Source organism: Rhea pennata, chromosome 5 (assembly GCF_028389875.1).
Source record: "Rhea pennata isolate bPtePen1 chromosome 5, bPtePen1.pri, whole genome shotgun sequence".
In the NCBI taxonomy this organism is placed as follows: Eukaryota; Metazoa; Chordata; class Aves; order Rheiformes; family Rheidae; genus Rhea; species Rhea pennata.
This window is the reverse complement of record NC_084667.1, coordinates 10,292,773-10,314,908: the sequence shown is the minus strand read 5'-3', so window position 1 is coordinate 10,314,908 and position 22,136 is coordinate 10,292,773. Positions and strand designations below refer to the sequence as shown.

The 22,136-nt window shown below is 36.2% G+C and overlaps 2 protein-coding genes across 2 annotated transcripts in view; one reads left to right on the top strand and one right to left on the bottom strand.

Annotated features, from left to right (window-relative positions):
• The window catches only part of AVEN (apoptosis and caspase activation inhibitor), a 101,063-nt gene extending 88,250 nt beyond the window's left edge, over nucleotides 1-12,813 (top strand). Inside the window, exons 3-6 of the mRNA XM_062576235.1 lie at nucleotides 7,001-7,071; nucleotides 7,749-7,844; nucleotides 9,480-9,837; nucleotides 12,307-12,813. Of these exons, the coding sequence (XP_062432219.1) occupies nucleotides 7,001-7,071; nucleotides 7,749-7,844; nucleotides 9,480-9,837; nucleotides 12,307-12,428 (647 nt within the window). The 3' untranslated portion in view covers nucleotides 12,429-12,813. The remainder of the gene's footprint in view (nucleotides 1-7,000; nucleotides 7,072-7,748; nucleotides 7,845-9,479; nucleotides 9,838-12,306) is intronic.
• A 56-nt stretch (nucleotides 12,814-12,869) lies between these two features.
• The window catches only part of RYR3 (ryanodine receptor 3), a 231,192-nt gene continuing 221,925 nt past the window's right edge, over nucleotides 12,870-22,136 (bottom strand). Inside the window, exons 97-104 of the mRNA XM_062578097.1 lie at nucleotides 21,331-21,391; nucleotides 20,543-20,689; nucleotides 18,718-18,852; nucleotides 16,881-17,037; nucleotides 15,692-15,756; nucleotides 15,484-15,584; nucleotides 14,579-14,630; nucleotides 12,870-13,799 (exon numbers count right to left, since the gene is read on the bottom strand). Of these exons, the coding sequence (XP_062434081.1) occupies nucleotides 13,704-13,799; nucleotides 14,579-14,630; nucleotides 15,484-15,584; nucleotides 15,692-15,756; nucleotides 16,881-17,037; nucleotides 18,718-18,852; nucleotides 20,543-20,689; nucleotides 21,331-21,391 (814 nt within the window). The 3' untranslated portion in view covers nucleotides 12,870-13,703. The remainder of the gene's footprint in view (nucleotides 13,800-14,578; nucleotides 14,631-15,483; nucleotides 15,585-15,691; nucleotides 15,757-16,880; nucleotides 17,038-18,717; nucleotides 18,853-20,542; nucleotides 20,690-21,330; nucleotides 21,392-22,136) is intronic.

The window sequence follows — 22,136 nt, the reverse complement described above, 5'->3', positions numbered from 1 at the left end:
TTTTTTTACACTTCTTGCAATTCCAGAGCTCTGAAGAGTCAGATATTGCATTACTTTCAAGCTGTAGTGTCTAAGTTTTGAGTAAAACATGCTGCTTTTGTTTAACCTCCAAAATAGTTGGCTCTTTGCTGTTTATAACTGAACTATTAATTAGCGCTTACATTTCTTCCTTAAAGTGGATGTGTGAACTTCGGGGGACTGCGGATGCCAGGGTCTCGGGGCAGTATTTTTCCTTTGGGGACTCCCTGGGGGAAATGCGTGCTTCTCCCTCTGCCTCTGGTGCCCACTCGCCGCGGCTGCTGCGCAGCTCCTGGAGCACTAGGCAAGGGGGGACGTGGTCCTTAGGGGTCACTGGCTTCCACTCTGCTTGGACCTTGCTCCTTTTGCTTCAGATCCTCTTATTATCATCCGGTCTTCTCTTCCTCCTTCCCCACTTGCTCTTTTGTCGGATTCTGGCTTGTTCTTTGTGCCAGTGCCTGCAGATCGATGGCTGTCTGGAGTCCTTCAGTTTGACGAATGCAGAACTTCTCTGCGGGATCTTTGCTGTTTACTCCAGTGCTGGCACTGCCACTTCCTGGCACTGGCTAAGCTCAATAACCTCCGTTTGCATTGGCTTGGAGAAAACAAGGGCTTTGTGAAGGGCCAGATCATCTGATCGTTGGTTTACAAGGATCAAAAACTCTACTAGGTTTCTTTCTTTTTTCTGTGTTGGGTCCAAGCATATGAAAACGAGTCAGCCTGTCTCCCTAAGGAGAATCCCAAATAACACTTCCTTGTATGTGATGCTGAAATGACTAGAACCAAAAAAACAAACAAACAAAAAAAACCAACAAACTAACCAAACCTTTGTTCTTGAGTGTATATGTATTAAGTTATCCACAGATCTTTGTCTTTTTTCAGTCTCTCTCTTGGATGATGTTGCTCAAAAACCAGCATGCACTGTGTTTTTCTTGTACTTTATGTCATCTAGCAAGTTGGTTGTGGTGACATTTAAAAATCACTAAGTATGTTATAAATTAATAACCTGGAAAAATGACACTAGAAAATGTAATAAAGCATTAGGAAAATGTAAATGTTGAAGGTGACTAGCTTAAATTTAATGAAAGATTTAAGCTTAACCTATGGGGAAATCAGTAACTTCACACTTAAATATCATTTTATTATTTATTCAGTAAAAAAGTGAATAATGGAGAGGATGTTATTGGTAGGTATTTATTAATAGTCACATCAGGCTAGTGTATTTGGGTGAAATTTTGAAAGTTTTGGGAAACACGTGTAGATTATATGAACATGGGTTATTTTTCTCATTCAAAGAATCTTAGATTGTGCTGCAGAACCTCTCTTTTCAAAAGACATGTTGATTCTTCCCCCGGACATCGTATTTATCCACATATCCATTAAATTGCTTATAGATTCTGCTAGTTTGTCCAGTAGAGACAGCAAGCTTGCTAGTCTGCAGTTCCCAGAACTGCAAATTTGATTTTATTGTCACCTTTGGGTTGTCAGGCTCCAGCGTAGTTGTAGGTGAGCAGTTAAACACTCAACTGGAAATGCGACTCTTCAGCTTTGTGCTCTTTTAGAGCTCTTGTCCCATCGTGCTGTTTGCTTGTCTTACTCTGTTTGTTATATATATTTTATGTGGCAGTTTTACAACCCTTTCTATTTCCTCATCTGAACATTGCTTCAACCTTTTGAAGAATCACTCTGTAATATTCTTAATTACCTTGATATTTAGCCTTGTCTGCTACTTCTCATTCTTTCTTGGGGCATTAGGTGGTGTGCATTTGATCTTCTGCCTGTGACACGATGTCCTTAAATACTGTTTGTCAACTTCAAGGCAGTTTAATAGTCTTAACTGCCACTTCATTTTCTTTTCAACATGCTTCCTCATGTTCGTATTATTCCCTTTTTTGAGATTCAGTATGTCTACAGTGAATATTTTAAACTACTTTTGCTCCCGCAAGGATGTTGAACACAAGGATGTGATGGCTGCAGTTGCAGAGCAGCTCTCCATCAGTGGCATCCTAAACGAGGCTGGGCACGCTGAAAACCACGGCAGCAGCCACTTCCCGTAGCGCGTGCTCTCCAACGGCCTGCTGTGGGAAGAAGTCTGAAAATTAAATTTAGATTGTAAGAGTGTGTGCCTGGCTTGTTTTAGCTAACTTGCTTTAGCATGTCCCGCAAGTGGAATGGCCCCCGCTGCCTGCACTTGGGGATCTCTGTGCCTTGCACATATTACATTGCCCCACTCGGGCTTCCTCCAGCTGTTTCCAGCTGTGCTGTTTGGCCAGCAAGCCCTTTAAAGGTTTAAAGACATTGCAGTTTTCTCTGTCTTATTTGTTAGCCACCTAGTGTTCCTGCAGAAGCATATCGTTTGGGTTTTTTTCTGAGCCTCTTTGAATACTGATTTTTCTGTTCTGACTCCTCTTAACTCCTGCTTTAGCTTTTACTCAAACCCGCAGAGTTTCTGTGACTTTTGCCATTGTGCTTTTTGGCACTTGTTGACCTCACCCTGTTCCTCGTTTGAAAAACCTGCATCTGACTGTGATTTTAAATGCCCACAGCCTTGCTCAGCTATGTTAAGAATGTTCTTCTATGTTAACGTACGTTAAATTAGGTCTGGCCTTACTGTGCAGACACCTTTTGTTCCAGAAGCAGCACCAGTTCCCAAAGGTCCTTCTTACTCCTGTCTCTGAGAATGGTTTAAAAGTTCGAGGATATTCAATTGATACTGCTGTTTGGTCAGATCAGCATTTTTTTAATTGTGACTAGCACTAGGTAGCTGTGCTAAGGCATTAATTTACAACATGGTTCTTTCTGAATCTGGTTACAAATATTCCTTCTGGTTTACAGCACAGGCTACAAGTACCCTTGACATCAGTGATTTTTACAGAGCTCAAGAAGTTTTACGGGTATCAGAAGAAGAGCATCATTTAAAATGGTTTCCAGGAGACGTATTTTCTGCTGGTAGTCAGAATTTTTACACTGAAGTGTTGCAAAAGCCTTCCGAAGTTTATAATATATTGCTGTGCTTCTAATACGTTGCTGTGCAAAACTGCTGGTGAACAGCAGAACCAGGTTAAAAAATGTAGGGCGTGTTTGTAGTGGAGACATGCTGTTTGGAAATAGGTGCCGTGCGCCTGATAAATTGCAGACTTTGCAGTTACTTGGAATGTTCTGATCTTAATATTATCTGAATAAAATTAATAGATGTTGAGTGTTTATAGGCTTTAGCTGTTGTGTTTGTATTATGTTCTGAAAATCTCTATTACTCAATTAATGCTAGTGGCAAATTGCCTAAGTAGAACATTGCAGCCTTATAGCGATAGTTTCAGTGTGTACTCTATCATAAAGTAGAGAAATTAAGAAAACAGAAATAGAGATTAGTGACTGCTAGAACTGTTATGAGGAGTTTTCAGAAGCTGTGTCTTCCAGAAATCTGTTTTCCTATATTTTCTGCTATTGTATTTTGGACAATTTGCTGTCCCTGCATGTTTATGTCTATGTTAGGCAAAAAATCAGGCCTAAATCCTTTGCAGAATACAGATTTCCTAGGGTTGGAAGAACATTTATTATCAATGTATGTGTGTCTTTTTTCATGGAAGGAAAGAAAGGAAAACCATTAAGTTTCCTGTAAAAGGAAGTCTTTTGTTTATCTGAAGAGATTTTTACATACGGCAAGTATTAATTTTAGACTACTCTACAAATCACGCTACAGGGAAGCACAGTGTAAGGAGAAGAACCATCTTTTGGTTCGGACGACATCCCCGAGCGCCTGCTGTGCGGTTCTTGCAGTGCCGTGACGTTTCCAGAGCTGTCTTCTGCTTCGGCTGAGCCACGGCGGGGACGGGTGAGAGCTTGGGCTCGCGCTTCCTGTGCCAGTCTGAGGAAATTGCAGTAGCTCCTGACAGCTCGCAGAAGCCTGGTAGACTTTCTCTGTGGGCTCAGAATTCACGGCTTAGGAGGAGCTCCCCGCCTTTTCCTGTGATCTATATATTTTTGTCATCTTTACAATCTTCCAGATTATTAAAAAAAAAAAAAAGAAAGAAAGAAAAAAGGAAAACCAAACAATGAAACCATTATTAAATGGAAAGGAAAATGTTACTTATCTGCCTGTGACTCCTAAAGGGAATAGGTCAGAGTCCTGTATGAACCATTGCCATTTGATAAGATTTCAAGTATGAACCATGACTAAACTCTGTGATTCAGGTTGTTTTTCCCTGCGGAACAGTGTTAGAATGACAGATGTGATTTGTTTCACCTTAAAAATGAAATAACTGATATCTATTTTGGAGAAGATAAATTCACATTAAAAATTGCATTTGGACTCTTCCCTATTGCCTTTTCGGTGCCTCTGTCTCTACAAGTCGTGTTAGTCCTAGAAAGATACTGTTGCTTTCTCTCCCTCCCCCAGCCCCCCCATTTTGAAAGTCTGTTTAGCAATCTTCAAGCATACCAAAATCTTTGTCTTTGGTAATGTTTTCTTTTGTTTGCTTTTAATGATTTAGTGTGTTAAACTGATCAAAATCATTTCACTGGTATGTCAGTTTTCTTTTCCTACTGAAACCTGTGTTGTTTTTTTTTTTTTCAAATTTTCAACTTTGATGCTTATGTAACTTTGTGCATTGAAAACTGTTTTATTATGGGCTACAGATATCATTTGTTTGGTTTTGTTATGTAATGAGTATTTGTATAAATGGTGCTATTGAGGCTTAAACATGCATTCTACTTAAATCAGTTGATTAAATTTGAAAATATAGTCAAGTGATAGGAAAACCCAGTGATTTAGACCTGCTGTGCTTTCCTAATAAAGTTACATTTCATATAGTAATGATTTTTGAGGCTTATTGTAAAAGTTATCAAAGATAGCATGTAATATTTACTTTAATGCATTAGTTCTAGCTACTCTGTATTTTTTTGAAGGCCGAGAAATATTTGTAAGGAATATAAAACCTATTCATATGAAAAAAAAACACTTTTAATATTGGAAATCAGAGTCACTGTGAAATTTTTTATTAGTATTCATGGAGTAAAAGGAAGTTATTTTCAGGCTAAAGGAATTTATGAAAAGATAATTGGTTAGACCAACATTCTCATTAACCTGATTTGCATTAAGTATGCTTTTGTGAATTGTAGTTATTGCTTTTCCATTTGAAAGACATGCTTTGTTAACTTATTTAAAGAGCCTAGTTAAACTACAGTTTAAGTCATACCCTTTAATTCAGCAATATAAAACTGTGGCTCTGTTATTAGTTACCTTGGGGGTGTGGAGAATCATGAACCTGGATCCTGGTGGATTTGCCTGCTGAGGTAGATTTGTATAGCTGCTTTACGTCCAGGTCCGGTCGTCTCAAGTGCCTAAAGCGTCCCTCTGATCCTTTTGTTTAATTTTACAGTTACTCCTTTGTAAGAGCAGTGAAAACTCTCGCCACTTCTATGACATGGCACGGGAAATAAATGGGTCTTTTGGGTGTTTTTCAAGAAAACACTTATAAATGCCTTTGGTCTAATACTGTAAAGGTTCTGAGAATCACTTGGTTTAATTATTTCTCAATAAAACTTTATCCTTACATTTATAACTAAATAGAACTGTAAAAATATGAGCTGTTAAAACTGGAATTAGTTTGCCTGTTTTGGTACTGATTTTAAAATCATGAGACTGAGAAATAAATTTGGATTTCTTTTTTTTTTTGGCATTAGTTATTAACAATATTCTAGATGTTTTGAAACCGAGGGATTTATTTACTGTTCTGTGTCATGTGCAGTGAAGAAGTAGACACCTTTGTCAGGAGCGGGTCAACTCTGAAGTGCTCAAGTTAAGCCTTTGCACCTGCAGTTAGGCACAGAAATAAAGGATCTTATTTTTCTCTGCTTGCTGAGCACACCTAGATGTCATAGAACTTCAGGTGAATTATATGAACCAGAGATTTGTAAAACTAGGATTTTTTTTTTCAGATATCTAAATGTAAATTTTAGTGTTTAGTTTTAATTATTTGCATCTGTAAGGTTTGACATTGACTACATCGAAAGAGCAGTATCTGGAAACACTGAGTGTAAACCAGAGCTGAGCAAGGCAAATTGCATGCGTAAGCTGAGTAACGCTGAACGATGTTGGGAAAAAAATCATGAAAACAGGGATGCAGGTTCAAGGTGGATTTGGCAATAGTCATTAGTAGCTATATAAATACGTAGCTGAGAAGGTTACTTTCTTGCTGGCATGGCTCTAACTGTGAGGAGGGCGGACGTGCCAGGTACGAATGCTGGTGGTATTTGCACGTGCTTCGGGCACCCGAGTACGCGGCTTAGCCAGTTAGCAAACGTGATACGCAACGGGTTAGATGCATTTGTTTAAAAAACAAAAACGCCACAGTGGCCCATAAACTTTCCATTCCTGCTGGTTAGGTCTCACTTTTTATCGTTTGGCAAAAACATCTGCCAGTTGTGCCATTTTGCTGCTGCTTTGCTCTGGTTGCAAAACAGAATTTAGCTGCCAGACAAGCAGGAAGTCTTTACTGGTCCTGTAACAAACTTTTTCTTTTTTCAGGACATTTATAGTCCATTTTAGGAGGAGTCTGCTTGTTGATAGGAAAAGGCATATCTATAGCACATTCACATGTGTCCATAGCGCAAGTCTGCGTTACGTATTATATTGTGGGGCATCTATTTAAAAAAAAATCCTTCTGTGAATGTATATGTTCTTGTCGTGGTGTTCAAACCAGACTTTCAACTAAAGTCTTGCTTATTGACATGGCACCTAGCATCACCTCATTCAGTTTTAATCCATTTTGCAAATAAGAGATTTATATATATACATTTATCTATATAAACACTGTATTCTATTTTGACTTAGAGAAGCTTTTTGCATGTAAGCAACATTAAAATTTAATGGAGATCCACTGAAGAAGCAGAGTTTGTTGATTCAGTTTACTTATTTAGAGTTGAGAGTTTGAGGGAGTTATATTCTTTTATACATATTAAAAAAACCCCTCCTTTTCTGTAGGAGACTCCTTTACACAGTTTCGATTTGCTGAAGAGAAAGAATGGGATACAGAGAGCACATGCCACAAGCAGGTAACCAAAAAATTATCATTCTGATAAATTTTTGTGTATAATCACCCTGAATCCAACTGGATTTCAGTACTTTTAATACCAGTTGGATACTTTTCTATGTTAAGTTTGCTGCCCATCCTAGGCAGAATGGCTTAAAAGGAAATAGCGCTCTTCCGTACAATGTAGTGTCCAGGCATGGAGTACGCAGAGGTGGCTCTACTTCCAGCAGCATTTAGTACAGTCTGTAGCACTCTTTATCCTGTGGCTGCTTTTATTAATTTGTCTCTAATGCTGGAGGTTCTGGGGTCCCTCTTCCCTCCCAAAGAAAAATCAGAGCAACAAGCTAGATTTGTAAACGATCTTAAATAACAAGCAGATCTATCCAGAGAAGGGAAAATAACGGACTGTCACCTTGCTTCACCAACACGTCAAGTCAGACTTCCCCTTTCAAATGTATTTACAAGTCGTAGTTTAGTCAAATATATGAATATATTCATATGGGTTCTGTTTTAATTGTCTTACTCTGGAACGTGTTCTACTTTTTTCAAATTAACACACCCTCATTCAAATTTTATCTTTCCGACACTGGCTATTTTGTTTTTTCATCATGTTCTTTGAATGTGTGGAATATAGGAATGTAATAGATGTCAGTTGTTGTTATTTAGTGAAAACTAACTGTGTGTTGAATTATATTTCAGTTATCTGCCCTTAATGTTGACTGTCAGACTTTGGCCCAGGCTCTTCAGGAATTGCCTCTGCATCTAAGGCTGAATGTGGCTGCTGAGCTTGTGCAGGTAATGCTGTGTATTCTCTCGATATAATTCAAGTATATTACGTGAAGTAATCTATGCTAGAACTATTACTTTAAACTTGATCTTTGAATGCAACTTATACATGTATTGTGTAAGTAAATATATCTCCTGAGACTAGCAGCAGGGTGTGAATCAAGGTACCATGCATCAGCACTTCTTTAGCTTCATTGATGACTTTAAACAAAATACTTCTGGACTGGATTTGAAACCAGGTAGCTGGGTGTTTGAAATGGAATAATGTACTGTTTTTGTATTTGCTTCTCTTTTTGGCAACTATTGTAAACTTAAATTTTGAACGTGCTTGCAAGGTATTTCTAATTAGGTAATTACTTTAGTTGGAATTCACTATTCTGTATAGTTGGAATAAACATATATTTTTATTCCATGAATCAAGTTTAGGTCTGTGTTAGAACATGAGCTGTCAATCAAGCAGATGAAGAAAATGCTATTTATGCTCTGGTTATAGGAAATTAAGCACAATATTAGCAGAAGTGTATCTTCAGACTGTGAAAAAGAAAATATTTATGTAAAGACAAAAGAAATAATGATACTTGAGTTTAAAGACAAAAAAAATCAATCTGCTCAAGTAAGGAAAAGGATCATGACTCTTAGAAGAAATTTTAAATCTGTTTTTGGAGCACTTGAAGCTTGAAGTGCTTTTGTCAATGACACGACTATATTAATGTGGCTTGAAGATGTCTGCAGATGTAACGCCTAAGGGAATCTGCATATACATGTTATCTTTGTAAATACAATTCCTTCCTACAAGTTAAAGACCATGAGTAGAACTCTTCTGTTTTGCTACAGTCGCTCCAGCATGGCGGGCGTTACTTAAACATTCTTCCTTCCCCATCCCTGAAAAACAATAAAAAGCGATTTGTAATTAGGTGCCAGGCTACCTTCAAAAAAAAAAAAAAAAAAAAATATATATATATATATAAATAGGTGAACGTGGCTATGTGTATGTTATGTGTTACGACATTGCAGTTGTAACACATGATATGGTAATCAGTATGCACTGATACACAGCAGTGATATTAATGCCATGGCATCCGGATAAAGGCAGGATCTGTGTTTTAGTGTTAGTAAATAATGAGTTGTCATTTCTTATTGTGCTATTTGATAAAGTTTTATATTCTGGTTTCATTTTTTCAAAGTATTTAGTGATTTAATATATCTTTTGTGAAATCATTTTCAGCAACCTGTAGTGTGGTTTGCTTTCAAGATGAATTCTGGAGGGAAGATCTAAAATGTAATGATGCTTCTAGCCAAATTTTGTCTTCAGTCATTCAAAAATTCAGAGTACTGAATGCATTTAATTATAGAAGAATAAGAGAAGTAACTGTGCAGGAAGTGTTTGTGGAATGATGGAATTTGCTGTTTTAGCATACAATCTCGTATTTCAAATTAAGGGATGCAAGGAATTTGTAGCCTGTAGATGCTTAACTACTATCAAGTTAACTTTACTATCCTTTCTGTTTCTGAGTTGAACTTTGATGATTTTAATTCTATTTTTTTAAGTGATGAAACAGGAAGTATGAATTACAGTCCGAACTAAACAGTATCAAAAGTTGAGTTCATCATTATAAAGGCTAAAGTCTTTTCTTGCACTCTTAGGCATCGACACCTGCTGAGCTCCCACACATGAAATTTAAAAATATTGAAGACAGCAAGAGAACAGAGATTCTATTCCAACCGTCTTTGGCTCAAAATCGAACAGTGTCGGTCTCCCATCACGCTGGTGGTTCTGTTGCCCCATCAGAGCCTAGAAGTAAGGATGCTCATGCAGCGACTTCAGCAGAACCATTTCAGAGAGGTCGTCCACTATCAAAGCAAGAGACTGACCATTTAGATGAAGAACTAGATCTTCTCCTAAATCTGGATGCTCCTGTTAATGCAGAAAACAGATGTGTGTCAGGTGCATTATCCTACAACGTAACTGAGAAAGATCAGAAAATGGATTATAAGGAAAAGGGTAAGATTTCCTTCCCCACAGTCCCCTTATTTCATTTCCAGTGTTCTCTTTCTTGGTGATGTTTTTAGAATCATGACTAGCAAGTCAACAGCACTGCTGTCATCCTTGCTGTCTCTCTCGTAGTGCATTGCACGGACATGGGATTATGTTCTGACCCATTCATTCCTTTTCAATTCTAACTTTGCCTAATAATAACTTCAGATATGTGGCCCTCTTATTCAGCATAGTGATGTTCAGAACATGTTGCTGTGGCCTATGGAAATAATATAGTCTGAATCCCTTCTGGTAGAAGCAAATTAAATCTAAAGCTTTTAAAATGCAATGAGTGAACATACACCTTTGTTACAGCTTCTAGAGCTTGTTGGAATGTATGTAGTCTTTTGGCCACTCTCTTATATCCTGGCTTTTAACTTTTTATTTTTTTTTTAATTCTAAATACATTTGATAAGGTGTATGTCCAATATAGTATGCACATTTACTAGCTTTCAAGCATTATGCCTTGATGATTATATGGTTAGTAGCATAAATGAATAAAACAATGGCGCTCGGTTTTCCATCTCACCAATGATGGCCGATCATATAATAACAAACAAAGTAAAGCTAGAATGGAAATCTTTAACTGCAGCAGACAAAAAACTAGATATCCAAATAAATGCCTGGAGAGAGAAATATTTTCTGAAACAGTTCAGTACTTCACAGGTTGCTTCAAAAATTGCCATGATTAATATTTCAAGCCCAAAGAAATTGCACTATTCTTGTTTCTCTTATTCAAAGTGGTGTAACCTTCTGTTAGGCAGAAAACGAGCTATTTTGTTTTTGGCCTCTGAATACATCTGATTTTTCCTTTTTTATAACTTGTTACTTTCACTCCTTTCATTGGGCTGTGTTGTATATATATTGTGTGTGAATCAATTTCTTGACCTGGCAGACTCTTAATAGGATGGCAAAATCTGTCCTTTAGTGTGAACGAGTTGGGATTGACTGCAGAAATCCTGAATTGGTCTTCATAGAGATACCATAAACCCTCATTGCAGTAGGTACCCCACTGTTCCTTCTAGACTCTCAGAAACCATAATCCCAGCTCTTAATTTACTTACAGCAAGGCTACTCATTTGGTGAGGTGAAGAAAGAGTTGTAGATCATCTTACCAGTTTCCGAATACTCTTGTTTTTTTTCATTTTCTGAGCCAAATTTGGAAAATACTATGGGAACTGTTGCTGACAGGGCACTTTTCACTCTAGCACAGAGTAAATACAGAATACTGTGGTTATCCTGGAAAGCACTTACTTATAGATATTGAATATTGAAATACTGTGTATTTTGTAGAAAATACATAATTGCTAAAATTGTTGCCACTAACATCTCAAATGTTACATGGAAGACTTTAACAGCACTTCCCTTTCTACTAACAGTAAGTAACATCATGACAAGTTCTTCACAGATGTTCTGAGTTTCACCACTGTCAGCATGTTCATTTTAAGCATTAAGAGAAAAATTCTTTTGAAGAACAGCATTGGTTTACGATTTAGCAAAAATTTAAAAAACAACAGAAATGTACAGGTAGAAAGTTTTAGTGAGTGATTTAAAAGATTCAGATGAAAATACCAGTTTTGAATAACATTACCAGCCCTTATGCCCCTGTGATCTAGTGTATGGAAGAATCAGTAGCTATTTCTGCTCACTGGTGGTGAATGCTGTCATTTTCATACTTTACTAGCATTCATTTTACCTTTTTAAGGAGAGAAAACATGTAGAATCTTCTCATTTAAGAAATTGTGAACATTTTGTTTTGCTTGCATTTCTTTCTTAAAAGTTCATGTATATTTTACAGTGTTAGATCTAGTGGAGAGTACTGCTGTTCCTCCCCACCCCACAGAGATACAACGGAGTTTTTAGTGTCTCCCATTCTTTCTCTATGATTTTGTTGCTATGTTAAAAACTAAATAGGTGGTTCAACACGTAAAGGTGTCACAACAAGCAATGTGGCAAGCCTTGTCACTGAGGAGAATCTTGAAATAATACTCCTTCATTTCTGCAGTGTGTCTTACTTTGCACAACAAAAAATCACAGTGTAAAGCCCTAAAAAAAAAAAAAAAAAAAAAAAAAAAGCCAACACCAATGTGGACTCCTAGGCTAGCGGGCAGCGAGAGCCGCTGTTGTGGCCTCCTGCGGCTCGCCCGTGTTAGAGAAGATTCTGCCTCTTGCAGGACTGAGACCAGCACTCAGCAGGGGATCAGCTGGGATCGGTGCGCTGGAGACTGGCCCCCACCTGCCCCTTCAGTCTGGCAGAAGCCACGCTGGTACTGGGAAGTTTATTAAGCTGCCTCATTTTGTATTGTTGCTACTATTTTTGGAATGTGACTCTACAGTTTTAAGTAAGTTTTGGATTAAAAAGCAAAATGACCAGGGACAAAAATCTGGTAAGGAATTGTTTTCAGATTTTTATGTCTATTCTTTTTACTTTTCTAGACCCTCTAAAACTAGATGTGCCTGAAGAGAAGAGTACTACAGCATCACAGCAGCAACAATGTAAATCTAAAAATGTCACTGAGGAAGAGCTTGAAGATTGGCTGGACAGCATGATTTCCTGAAGCCCAAATTCTCTTATGTGAATAAATGAATATTGCAAAAGTTAAGTAGAATGTATTAAAGAATGGAGTGAATTCCTTTATCTCCTCTTTATTTTCTTTATTTCACTTGGTTCAGTAGCCTAATGCATAATTTCATTTGACAGCATTTAAAAACTGCTCATCTTAGAAGCACGTCTAAGCAAATTTCTGAAGTTAATATTCTTGGTAGACAATACTTCCTTAAGTTTAAACGATAAAATTATTTATATAGTGATATATGAAATAGTGACAAAATTAAGATCTTCTTTGCTTAAAAAGATGTGTGCCACTACACTAAAAGAAATTGTTTCAGCCTGTACTTGCTATATGTAGTCTCTGTAAAATAAAGATGTGAGCATAAAATGCATCTGTTTTTAATCTCCATCCTATGCCACATTTCCATTGCAGTAGAGAAACTAGAAAGAAGAGACAAAGGTATTTGATTTATTATACTTTATTGCAGTGGGCATTTTTCATTAGAAGAAAAAAAATGCATAAATCTAGCAGCTTCTACATACAGATGACCATAAAGCATTGTTTTATTTTGGCCTAAGATTGAAATTTTATTCTTTTTGATACAATGTATTTCTTTTAACAGCAGCATCTAATAAGCTGTTATTGAAGGTAGTATATAAACGAACTTCAGGTGCAGTTTCATACAGAAAGACAGAAAAGCAACACAGTTAATGTATCTGTCCATCTAAACACTAACATAAATAAAAAGTTTGCATAGCTATGTCTACAGAGGTTTTAAGGCACTTAATTGATGTTTCATGGTCAACAAAGTGTTTGAAAATGTTTTATTTTTAACTGCTTAAAGCTCTTAAGCTGTATTGTAATACATTCACTAGCAAATATTGTAGGGAAAAACTGGACTGCAGTTAAAATACTTTCTGAGGCATGGCCTCTGATGTTCAAGTTCTTCCATTTGAAATGTTGTGCAATTAAGATGTCTTTTAGCCCTTGCAGCTGTACTACCAAACACTGGGTTAATGGTATAGTTAAAAATTTTTAATCAGGCGCTGTTTGAATTGGAAGGCTTCAGTTAATTTTCACATAGATTTCAAATTGAAATTTCAACAAAGACCTGTTTCATACATGGTAGGCAAAAGCAGCCTATGAGGTGGTTTCCAATTTTGTGTGTGTCTTGCAGTTTAAAGCAAATACAGGCTCTGAATTTACACCCTAAAAAGTGGGGGTTTTTTGTTTACTGGATTTTAACAGTTCATGAAAAGAAGCGTTTCTTTTGTGACAGTGTTAACCAAGTTGATCCTCATACTGTTTCCGAAAGCAGTCTCCTGCTGGGAAGAAATCCCAGCATCTTTCTTGGTACATCTTCCACACAAATGATTCCTGTAAATGATAAAGAATATTTATTTTATCATATACCTGGCAGCTAGTACTGTAAATAAACTTTTCACAATAACCAGTACTGTACCTATTACCATAAAGTGTGACTATAAAAACACTGAACCGCCCAGATCATAATTCAAGAATGCTTGTAAAATTACTTCTCTGCCTGATGTATTTGTTTGGAGGTAAGTACTTCTGACTCAGTACTCTTAAAGGCTAAGCCATAGGCATAACAACTGTGTTAAGTTTAAATTAGCCTACATTGTTATATGAGAGCAAACCTCTATAATCTGTATATATGAAATGTATTTTATTTGCTCAAAAAACATTTTGAAGTTTAAGCTGCTTTCATAGAGTTTGCATTACAGCTTCTTATTTAAAATTTAAATAGATCAATCATTTATTATTTATTTATGTTTAGGGCCTAATAACATTAAATACTCATACACTCACATACAGATGTAGACTATAAATATAGTAGTTTACTTAATTTTTGGGGAATAAACTTTAGTTACTGTATTTCAGGCTTTCGTTTCAGATATAAGATGACAGTTATATAACAGGTTCTTCTCCAAAAAGACAGTTTCATGATGTATAGGATCTTATTTTATTTTATCTTATTTTACCCTCCCTTTTATGCCCAGAAAATCTCAGGGAGGGTGGTATTTGTCTCCACTCCTTGGTGGTACATCAGCTCCATCTAGTAGTCCAAGGCTGGAGAAGACTAAAACTAATGAAAGAAAATTTAAATTTTTGATTAAAGATTATCTTCTACATACCTGGCCAGTATGCTCTGTTTCATCCTTATTAATGAGATACATTAAAAAGAACCTGAAACAAGCACATGAAGCAAGTATTAATGAAGAAACATAACATCTCTGCTTCTTTCTTAGAATGGGACATATAAGGGAAATATGCCAATGAGCAAAGTAATGACCATGCTTCTAAATTAAAAAAAATACATATATTTTAAAGGAGAAAATTCTCTCCTCCAGTACTTAACTAACTCCTGTGGTAGTGCTAAGAGTTGTAAAAATCTGTAAAAGTGTAAAACTTATTTTAACATTTTTTTTCTGTGCTAGTAACAACACCTGAATTAAGTTTCATCCTGTCCTGCTCCCATGCTCAAACTATCATCTCACCTTGGAGGAAGGTACAATGCCTGCTAGCTTAACTTCCAGAGATTATGGGTTTTTTTGTTTTGTTTTAAACATAACTTTAGGAAAAAAAAGGGGGGGGACCTTTTTCCTTTTGGTGCCATTAGTTCTTGCTAATGTGCTCTAGTTCGGAAGAGGAGAGGATTGCGAGTGGTTGCTTGGTAACGTTGATGAAGCCACTGAAACTTGTTGCTGATTTAAAATAGTACTTCTGACTGTGCACTAGAGCAAACAGAGACCTACGTGCTGCTGTTCAATGCTATTCCACGTATCTGGGTTGCCTTCCAGAGCAGAACCTTCGGCAGTGGTGTGCCTTCAGGTCTCTCTTCAGGCTGAGCTGGCTCACGTGCAGAGTGAGCGCTGTACTGACAACCAACAGCGAGGAGCGGAGGAGAGGAAACCAGAAAGGTTCCTCAGTCCTGCAGAATTCTGTCTCAGGCCTGTTCAGCAGTGTGCGCTTCCAAGCTGCACCGGAGCTGAAAGGTCGCCTTGTCGTAATTCCAGTTAACGTAGTAAAACGTACTTACAGGTAGTTTGCCAAGTTGTGCTCTTGCAAAGTATGTGTTTCAAAGCCATGTGGGGTTCTGTCAAAATAGTCATTGCCGATTCCACAAATAAAACATTTGGTCTGGAAATGGAATTCAAATGTTCAGTTTTTAACTCTAAGCCCATATTATTACTTGTAACAATATAGATTAATAAGAATAGAGAAAAATATAATGTGCTTACTCATACCTCCATATCTTCTCTCACTTGTTCTTGCTGGTCTCTTAATTCACCAAAAGCATCAATAATCAGACCTATTTTGTATGGAAAAAAGTAAAATAATTTAAGAACTTAGCAAGATTCTTATTTCATGCAATGCAGAAGAGTAACTCTGACTTGATAAAATATTCTTCACTGTATTTAGAGTTCAGCATACTTATGTCTAGGTAGAACAATTCAAGTTAAAAATCTCTTGGTTACCAGACGTACAACATTTGTTTACACTGCATTCCCAAGGGGAATTTCTCTGACACTGAAATATATCTTCAGAGTGGGAAGGCTTTTCTTGATATGCATTTTGGTCAATGTAAAAGTGTCCATAAGGCATGTATTCTCGTATTTCTTGCTCCCATGCCAGAACTTCATTCTCATGGGGCTCTTGCATTGCAACTTTCTTCTAAAAGAAGAAAACTTGGTTCTCACAGACCCAAAACAGTGTTTATAATCACTTTCCACTTATTGGTGATACAGCTTCGCTGCTGAAGCATTATTTCTCCACTGCCAATGTATCAAGAATGATCCAGCCCTATTCTGGGGACATTTGTAATTTTTTATATAGAAAAAAGGCAAAACAAAACCACAGTTACCAGGCAATCTCATGGACAAAAAAAAGAAAAATTAGTTTGAAGCCTTAGGGCAGTTACATAAAAAGTGTTGTATACTGACAGTTATTCAACACGGTCTGATTGATTCTTGTAACAACAACTGCAAAACAGTTAGAACTGCAAATCAGCGTGGCCACGGTGTCTTGTCAGAGTGGAAACCCAAGTGGAAAGTCAATGTATTGTCCAGCCAAATATGCTGGTTCCAGTCTGGTTGTTTTATAAGTCTACAGCAAGCCTTCCCCAGTTTAAAGGGTTATACAGCAGGAAGAGTGATCCTGCATTAACTGTGTCATTGCTGGATAGTTTCCAAAGGTGTTCATAAATACCATAACCCGCATTCTTTGTATAGTACTTAGGACAATGCATATGTTTATGAATTAAGAGTAAAGTTAGTTATTTCAGACTTAATGATTTTTCATGAACTCAGAAATGTCTTTCTGCCAATACTGGTAGAATTTCTACCACTCATCTCAAAGACAAATATGGTAAAAAACCCATTTTAGAACTTCAGTGCACTAAATTTTAACACTTTCTACTATGGTAAGTGAAGATACCTTGAATAATGGCCAGGAGGATAACAATGACAAAGAAGAAAAATGTGATGTCAAAGACGATTCGATACATTTCGTAAGGGTCTCCAGCAGGATCCTCGATTTCATCTCCAATGCCACCACCAGCTCTTACACCCACATACATGTGGAACAGATAACACTAGGAAAAAAAAAAGGAAACAATATAAATATTTAACATGAATAAATCTGGATTTTTTAAAAAAATGATTTCCTTCTACTAATATTCTTCAGAATTCTTATCTAAACATTACAGAAACAGACAACATATAATGATGTCATTCTTCATGCATCACCCACTTTGCACAAGAAATCTGTTGAGTATCTTGACCAATGGGGTTACATCTTCAACTATAAGCAGTAAAAAAGGGATTCAACAGCAACTGTTTCTTCCCCCCAAGTCTTACATAAAAAGTAGATCATTTTGGGGGCATTTTTATTCTATCCACTGCAGCATTCAACTATACACTACCAATTACTTACATAAATTCCTAAGGTTCAAGCTTACTCTGAGTAATCAGAGGACACCATTTAGTCTTGGAATAGAGCATAGGACATGCTAGCAAGTATTGTCATAAAATAAGCAGTGACATATTTACAACAGATCCATATCTGTTAAGGTGGTTTTGGATAATTCCGTTTTGCAATATTAAAAATCTGTCTTCTTATACTTTAAACATGGGTTACCTGTGATCATAAATCATTCAGCTTGAGGTAGAACTTCACAAAAATGTTGTTCTAGGTGCTATTTTTTTAAACGTGATGTCTTCATGGAAAAATATTTACAAATCTGACTAAGCTATGGAAGGGTATTGGAGTGGAATTTTCTGCTAGTCATATACTATTTAATGCTCCTCTATAGATCAACTACAGACTCCTGTAAACCATCCTCAGCTGCATGATATGGGTTAAGAACAAACAAAGGAAAACTCTAAGCTCAAACAGTGTTTTGTCATTACATTAGCAATGATTATGATGATTGATAAATAATCATAAAAACTGACAAATCTGCTCTTTCATAAGCAAACACTAAACAGAACTATACATTCATTTTTAGAATGTAACTTTACTATCCAAGAAAGATACTGTTTTTTTCAATCTGTGATGTGTAACACAGGGTTGATGATACTGATCCTGCCCTAGAAGAAATGCAGTCACCAACTCAGAATGTGGAATGTTTAATACATGGTATTTTGTGCTGTTTTATTTGAACAGTAAGAAAATCAAATCCTCCTCATACTGTAAGAAATATCTGTAGGGTATCTTTTAATATGACACACACATTATTTGGTTTTCTGTTGTGACAAGTGGAAAGAGAAGGGAAGCCAGTAACATCTCATTATTACTCCTCTTAAGCTTTAATTTCCTCCTGCTCTAGTCACATTTGATTTCTTGCTTTGTGACTAAATTACCAATTTTAAGTAGTTTGGAGCAGGGATCTATAACTAGTGCTAACAACATCATATATTTAATGTAGTCTGGAAGAGCTGTATGTACTCTTCCTTTTAGTATGCAAGGAAGAGCTTGCATACTTGGAAATATTTGGAACAAACTGAGCTTTATTTGTGCTACAGTAAAAAAGCTTTGTGTAGGACTGACAGATTTGTCACGAGCTTTTCTTCCATAGACTTTAAGGGTTTGTTCTCTGCACACATGAAAGAGCTGCAACCAATCACAGGCCACAGTATTTATCAGAAAAATCCAAAATATCTTCCTACACTAGTGTGCAGCATCTATTGCATTTAGACCAGTAGAGAATATCAAGGGAACCATATGAAAATTCAGGATGGTATTTGAAGCATACTAGTGATGTTTTAGTTACCGTCATCATGTCGTCACATTTCATGTCTGGTTCATCTTCATCTTCACTTTTGTTGTAGAATTTGCGGAAGAAGTTGAACGCCACAACAGTATAAAGATACACTACTACAGCCAGGAGTCCTACAGTAAGCACAAGCTGTGTATAGACAAATGACATGAAAGTAGTGTTCAATTTTATTTGGTTAGAGCAGTTGAGCTGGATTAGCGTATTGCCTTAAGTATTGAAAATGTAGCATCATATTGTACCTTTCCCAAGAAAGCAACTAAAGATAGTAGTTATGATAGCTGTGAGATATCCCTATTGCTTGGAGCAGCAGAGGGCTAAGTGATATTTTACCCTGCTCTCACCTGAAAACCATATGGAAAACAGTATCAAGCAGTCACAATTGTTTCCATATTTCTAAGCAATATGCTTACAAACTAGGTATCACTGAAGCAATGTTTTCAGTGTTCAAGATAAAGTAAAATTTGAGTAACTTAAAGAGCTGCATATAGTAGAAATTAAATGATTTAAAATAAACCCCTTCAAGTTACTTAATAAATAAATTTAACAATGACTTAGTATGACTTATTACAGCCTATTTTCAATACCAAAGGTAAAAGTGCCTCTAAAGTGAGAGGCACTCACTTAGATATGAACAAAAAATTATTTCTAGGTCTGGCTTTCAAGTTAAGAAGTCTGCTCCTTAAGTGTACATTTCAGTTGGAAAATCTGTAGATGTCTTTCTTAACGAACACAGGTTAGCATTTCTTGATACTATTGATCTTCTTGTCAGCAGAGACACAAGCACTGAAAGATAAGCTTTCTAAAAGCTGTGGTCTTGAGTTGAAACAGTTTTGTCAGCTATGCTCAGTTCTGGAGTATGATTTCTCATTAAGAAAAATCTCATGTAGAAAGAAGGTATACCAATCATTTAATTTAAAATGATTTAATGATCAAAATGATTTTGATAATGATTAAAATGATTAATGATTAAAATCATTTAAAATCATTTCATTACAGCTCTGGTTATCCTGGAGGAAAATGAAGGGAACAAAAATACGGATCTAATTTGTTGTTCAAATGATACTGAAAACATTACCATATGTAATACTTTAGTAAACTGTATGCTTAACAGAGCGTAAGAGTGGGCTTAGAAATTTGTTACCACATTTGAGAAAGAATGGAAACTGCCTGAGATGCAAGAAGTTCTGTTAGGAGAATATTCCTCAAATGCGAAGGAGAAAAAAGGAAGTATGTTAGAAAAAAGCAGGTATTGCTGTATTTGCTAGCTAGGAACACAGATCAAGAATCAAAGAATGATTTCTTGCCTAAGTTTCATAACTTTTGGAAGCAGATTTTATTAATCTGACTTTTGCAGGACTTAGAGACATATATTCCACAGTGCAGAATGCCTATACCTGTAAGCACAGTCTTTAGCTAAGTATTGAAATCTCAACAGCACCCAGGTCATTATGACTGCAGTAGCTGAGAAGAGACTGTGAATTCTTAGTAGTTACCACCAATCTCAGTTCATCAGTGATCATAGAAAAGGAGTTGGCTAGGTTGTAATTCATATTCTCACATTTTTCTAAAATGACGTGTCTTGATATTGTATGCAAAACATCTTTAGCTATCAGTGCCCTATGGGTATAGGTTATTAGAATTTTATAGGACTTAACAAGTATTAACAGTGTTGTAGAAGACAGAGTGGGGTTTCTTCTTTGCTCTATTCATGGTCAGAATGCATTGCAATCAAATATTGTCCACATACTGCAAGATTTTTTTTTTCCAGTACTGTTAAAAAAAATCTATTCATTTTCAAACCTCCATGTGTAACACTCACCTGCTTGCCATTGTGAGTTACTGAGGACAGAATGGTTCGCAATGTCTTGAAACCCATAGCAATATCCAGCAGATGAGCAGCAAAGAAGAAGTTGTTGTAGTGCCCAAGGATAGACATAGTTGTGTACCAAGCTAAGTATAAAAATGACTGCAGAGAAAGTGAAAAGTAGCAGAATGTTAGCAGGTATCAATGTGTATTATTGGATCCGAATATAGCATTCTTTTACTCATTCAATTTGTTTATGAAATAGTCATACCATCATGATCTGATCTGAATCACAATCTGAATGTTATGCCTCTATTTTACACGTACAAAGAGATTGTGTTAGTCTCTTAAGAAAGATCTTCCCTGTTCATTTAAAGAGTGTTTATTGCTTAGTTATGTTAATGAAACCTTTATAGTCACATATTTAACTGAGGTCTTCAGCATGTATGTTAACATCAAAATCTCCTACCTCAAACAGATAATTCAAGAATAGCACAAGATCTTTAGACTCTGCTTGATCTACAAAAAGATGTCTTTGGTTGCTAGACCGATAAATACCAAATTACATGAATGTATCACTACCTTCCAAACATGCACTGCCCTATGGAATCAAAACCAAATATTTTAATGCAAATATGATTTAAAGCAATTTCCTACAACACAAGACAGGAAACAAAATATTATAGATTGGTTGTGTTATTTGGTACCATTTGTGAATGTTTATTAAAAAAGTAGATGGTGAAAGACACACATTCATGTTTAGAGTAGATCAAAGCATGTTCTTCTAGGTTTAACATACTTACGTTATCAGTAAAAACAACACCAAGCTTCCAAATGTGGTACTTTGTATCAATGGAGCTTAACCTAGGGAATATCAAATTTTTGGAATGCATAAATGTCAAAATGAAGTATTTAATAGTTATGATAAATATCCTTTAAAAAATTATATTCAAATGTCTAAGCATATCTTTGCATAATAACTAACCTAATAACTAATATTTTTTCCTTCAGAAAGTATAAACAATGAACTAGGGTTGGCACTTCACATTTGTTGGCTGAAGGCTGTGAAACACAGTAGCTCTTCCTTTTTTGAGTCATACAGAGGCTTCAGCAGATTTCAGAGAGTTCATTAACACAAAACCCCACTACACAGTTTCTAAGCCATTGAAATTGTTGGAACAATTTCAAGTAGGTGTGATACTGCCCTATTCCAGACTTACTTAAAAAAGATTGTGTACTAAAAGTGCTGAAATGCAGACACTGAATTGTCTGAATTGAAGAGATTAGTGTTGTTCTGTCTAATACAAAACGTTGCAATTCTACCACAAGAAATGCTGATGCCTTCTGTAATGTCCTATATGTTTCAATACCCATTAAATAACTTGTGAACAAAATTCCTTTTCATGTATGACTTAGGCTCCTATGAGAATTTGGTTTCTTCTATACCTAAGTCAGTGAAATGGGACTTGGATGGCTTGCATACTTTCAATCTTTCATCTTCATTAATTCCAAAATAGAAGCCACAGATCAATTCTGATTTTTTTTTTTAGGTATTTTATCAGTAGATTTTTTTTTGTCTATTTTAAATTAACTAGAAAGAACATTTAAA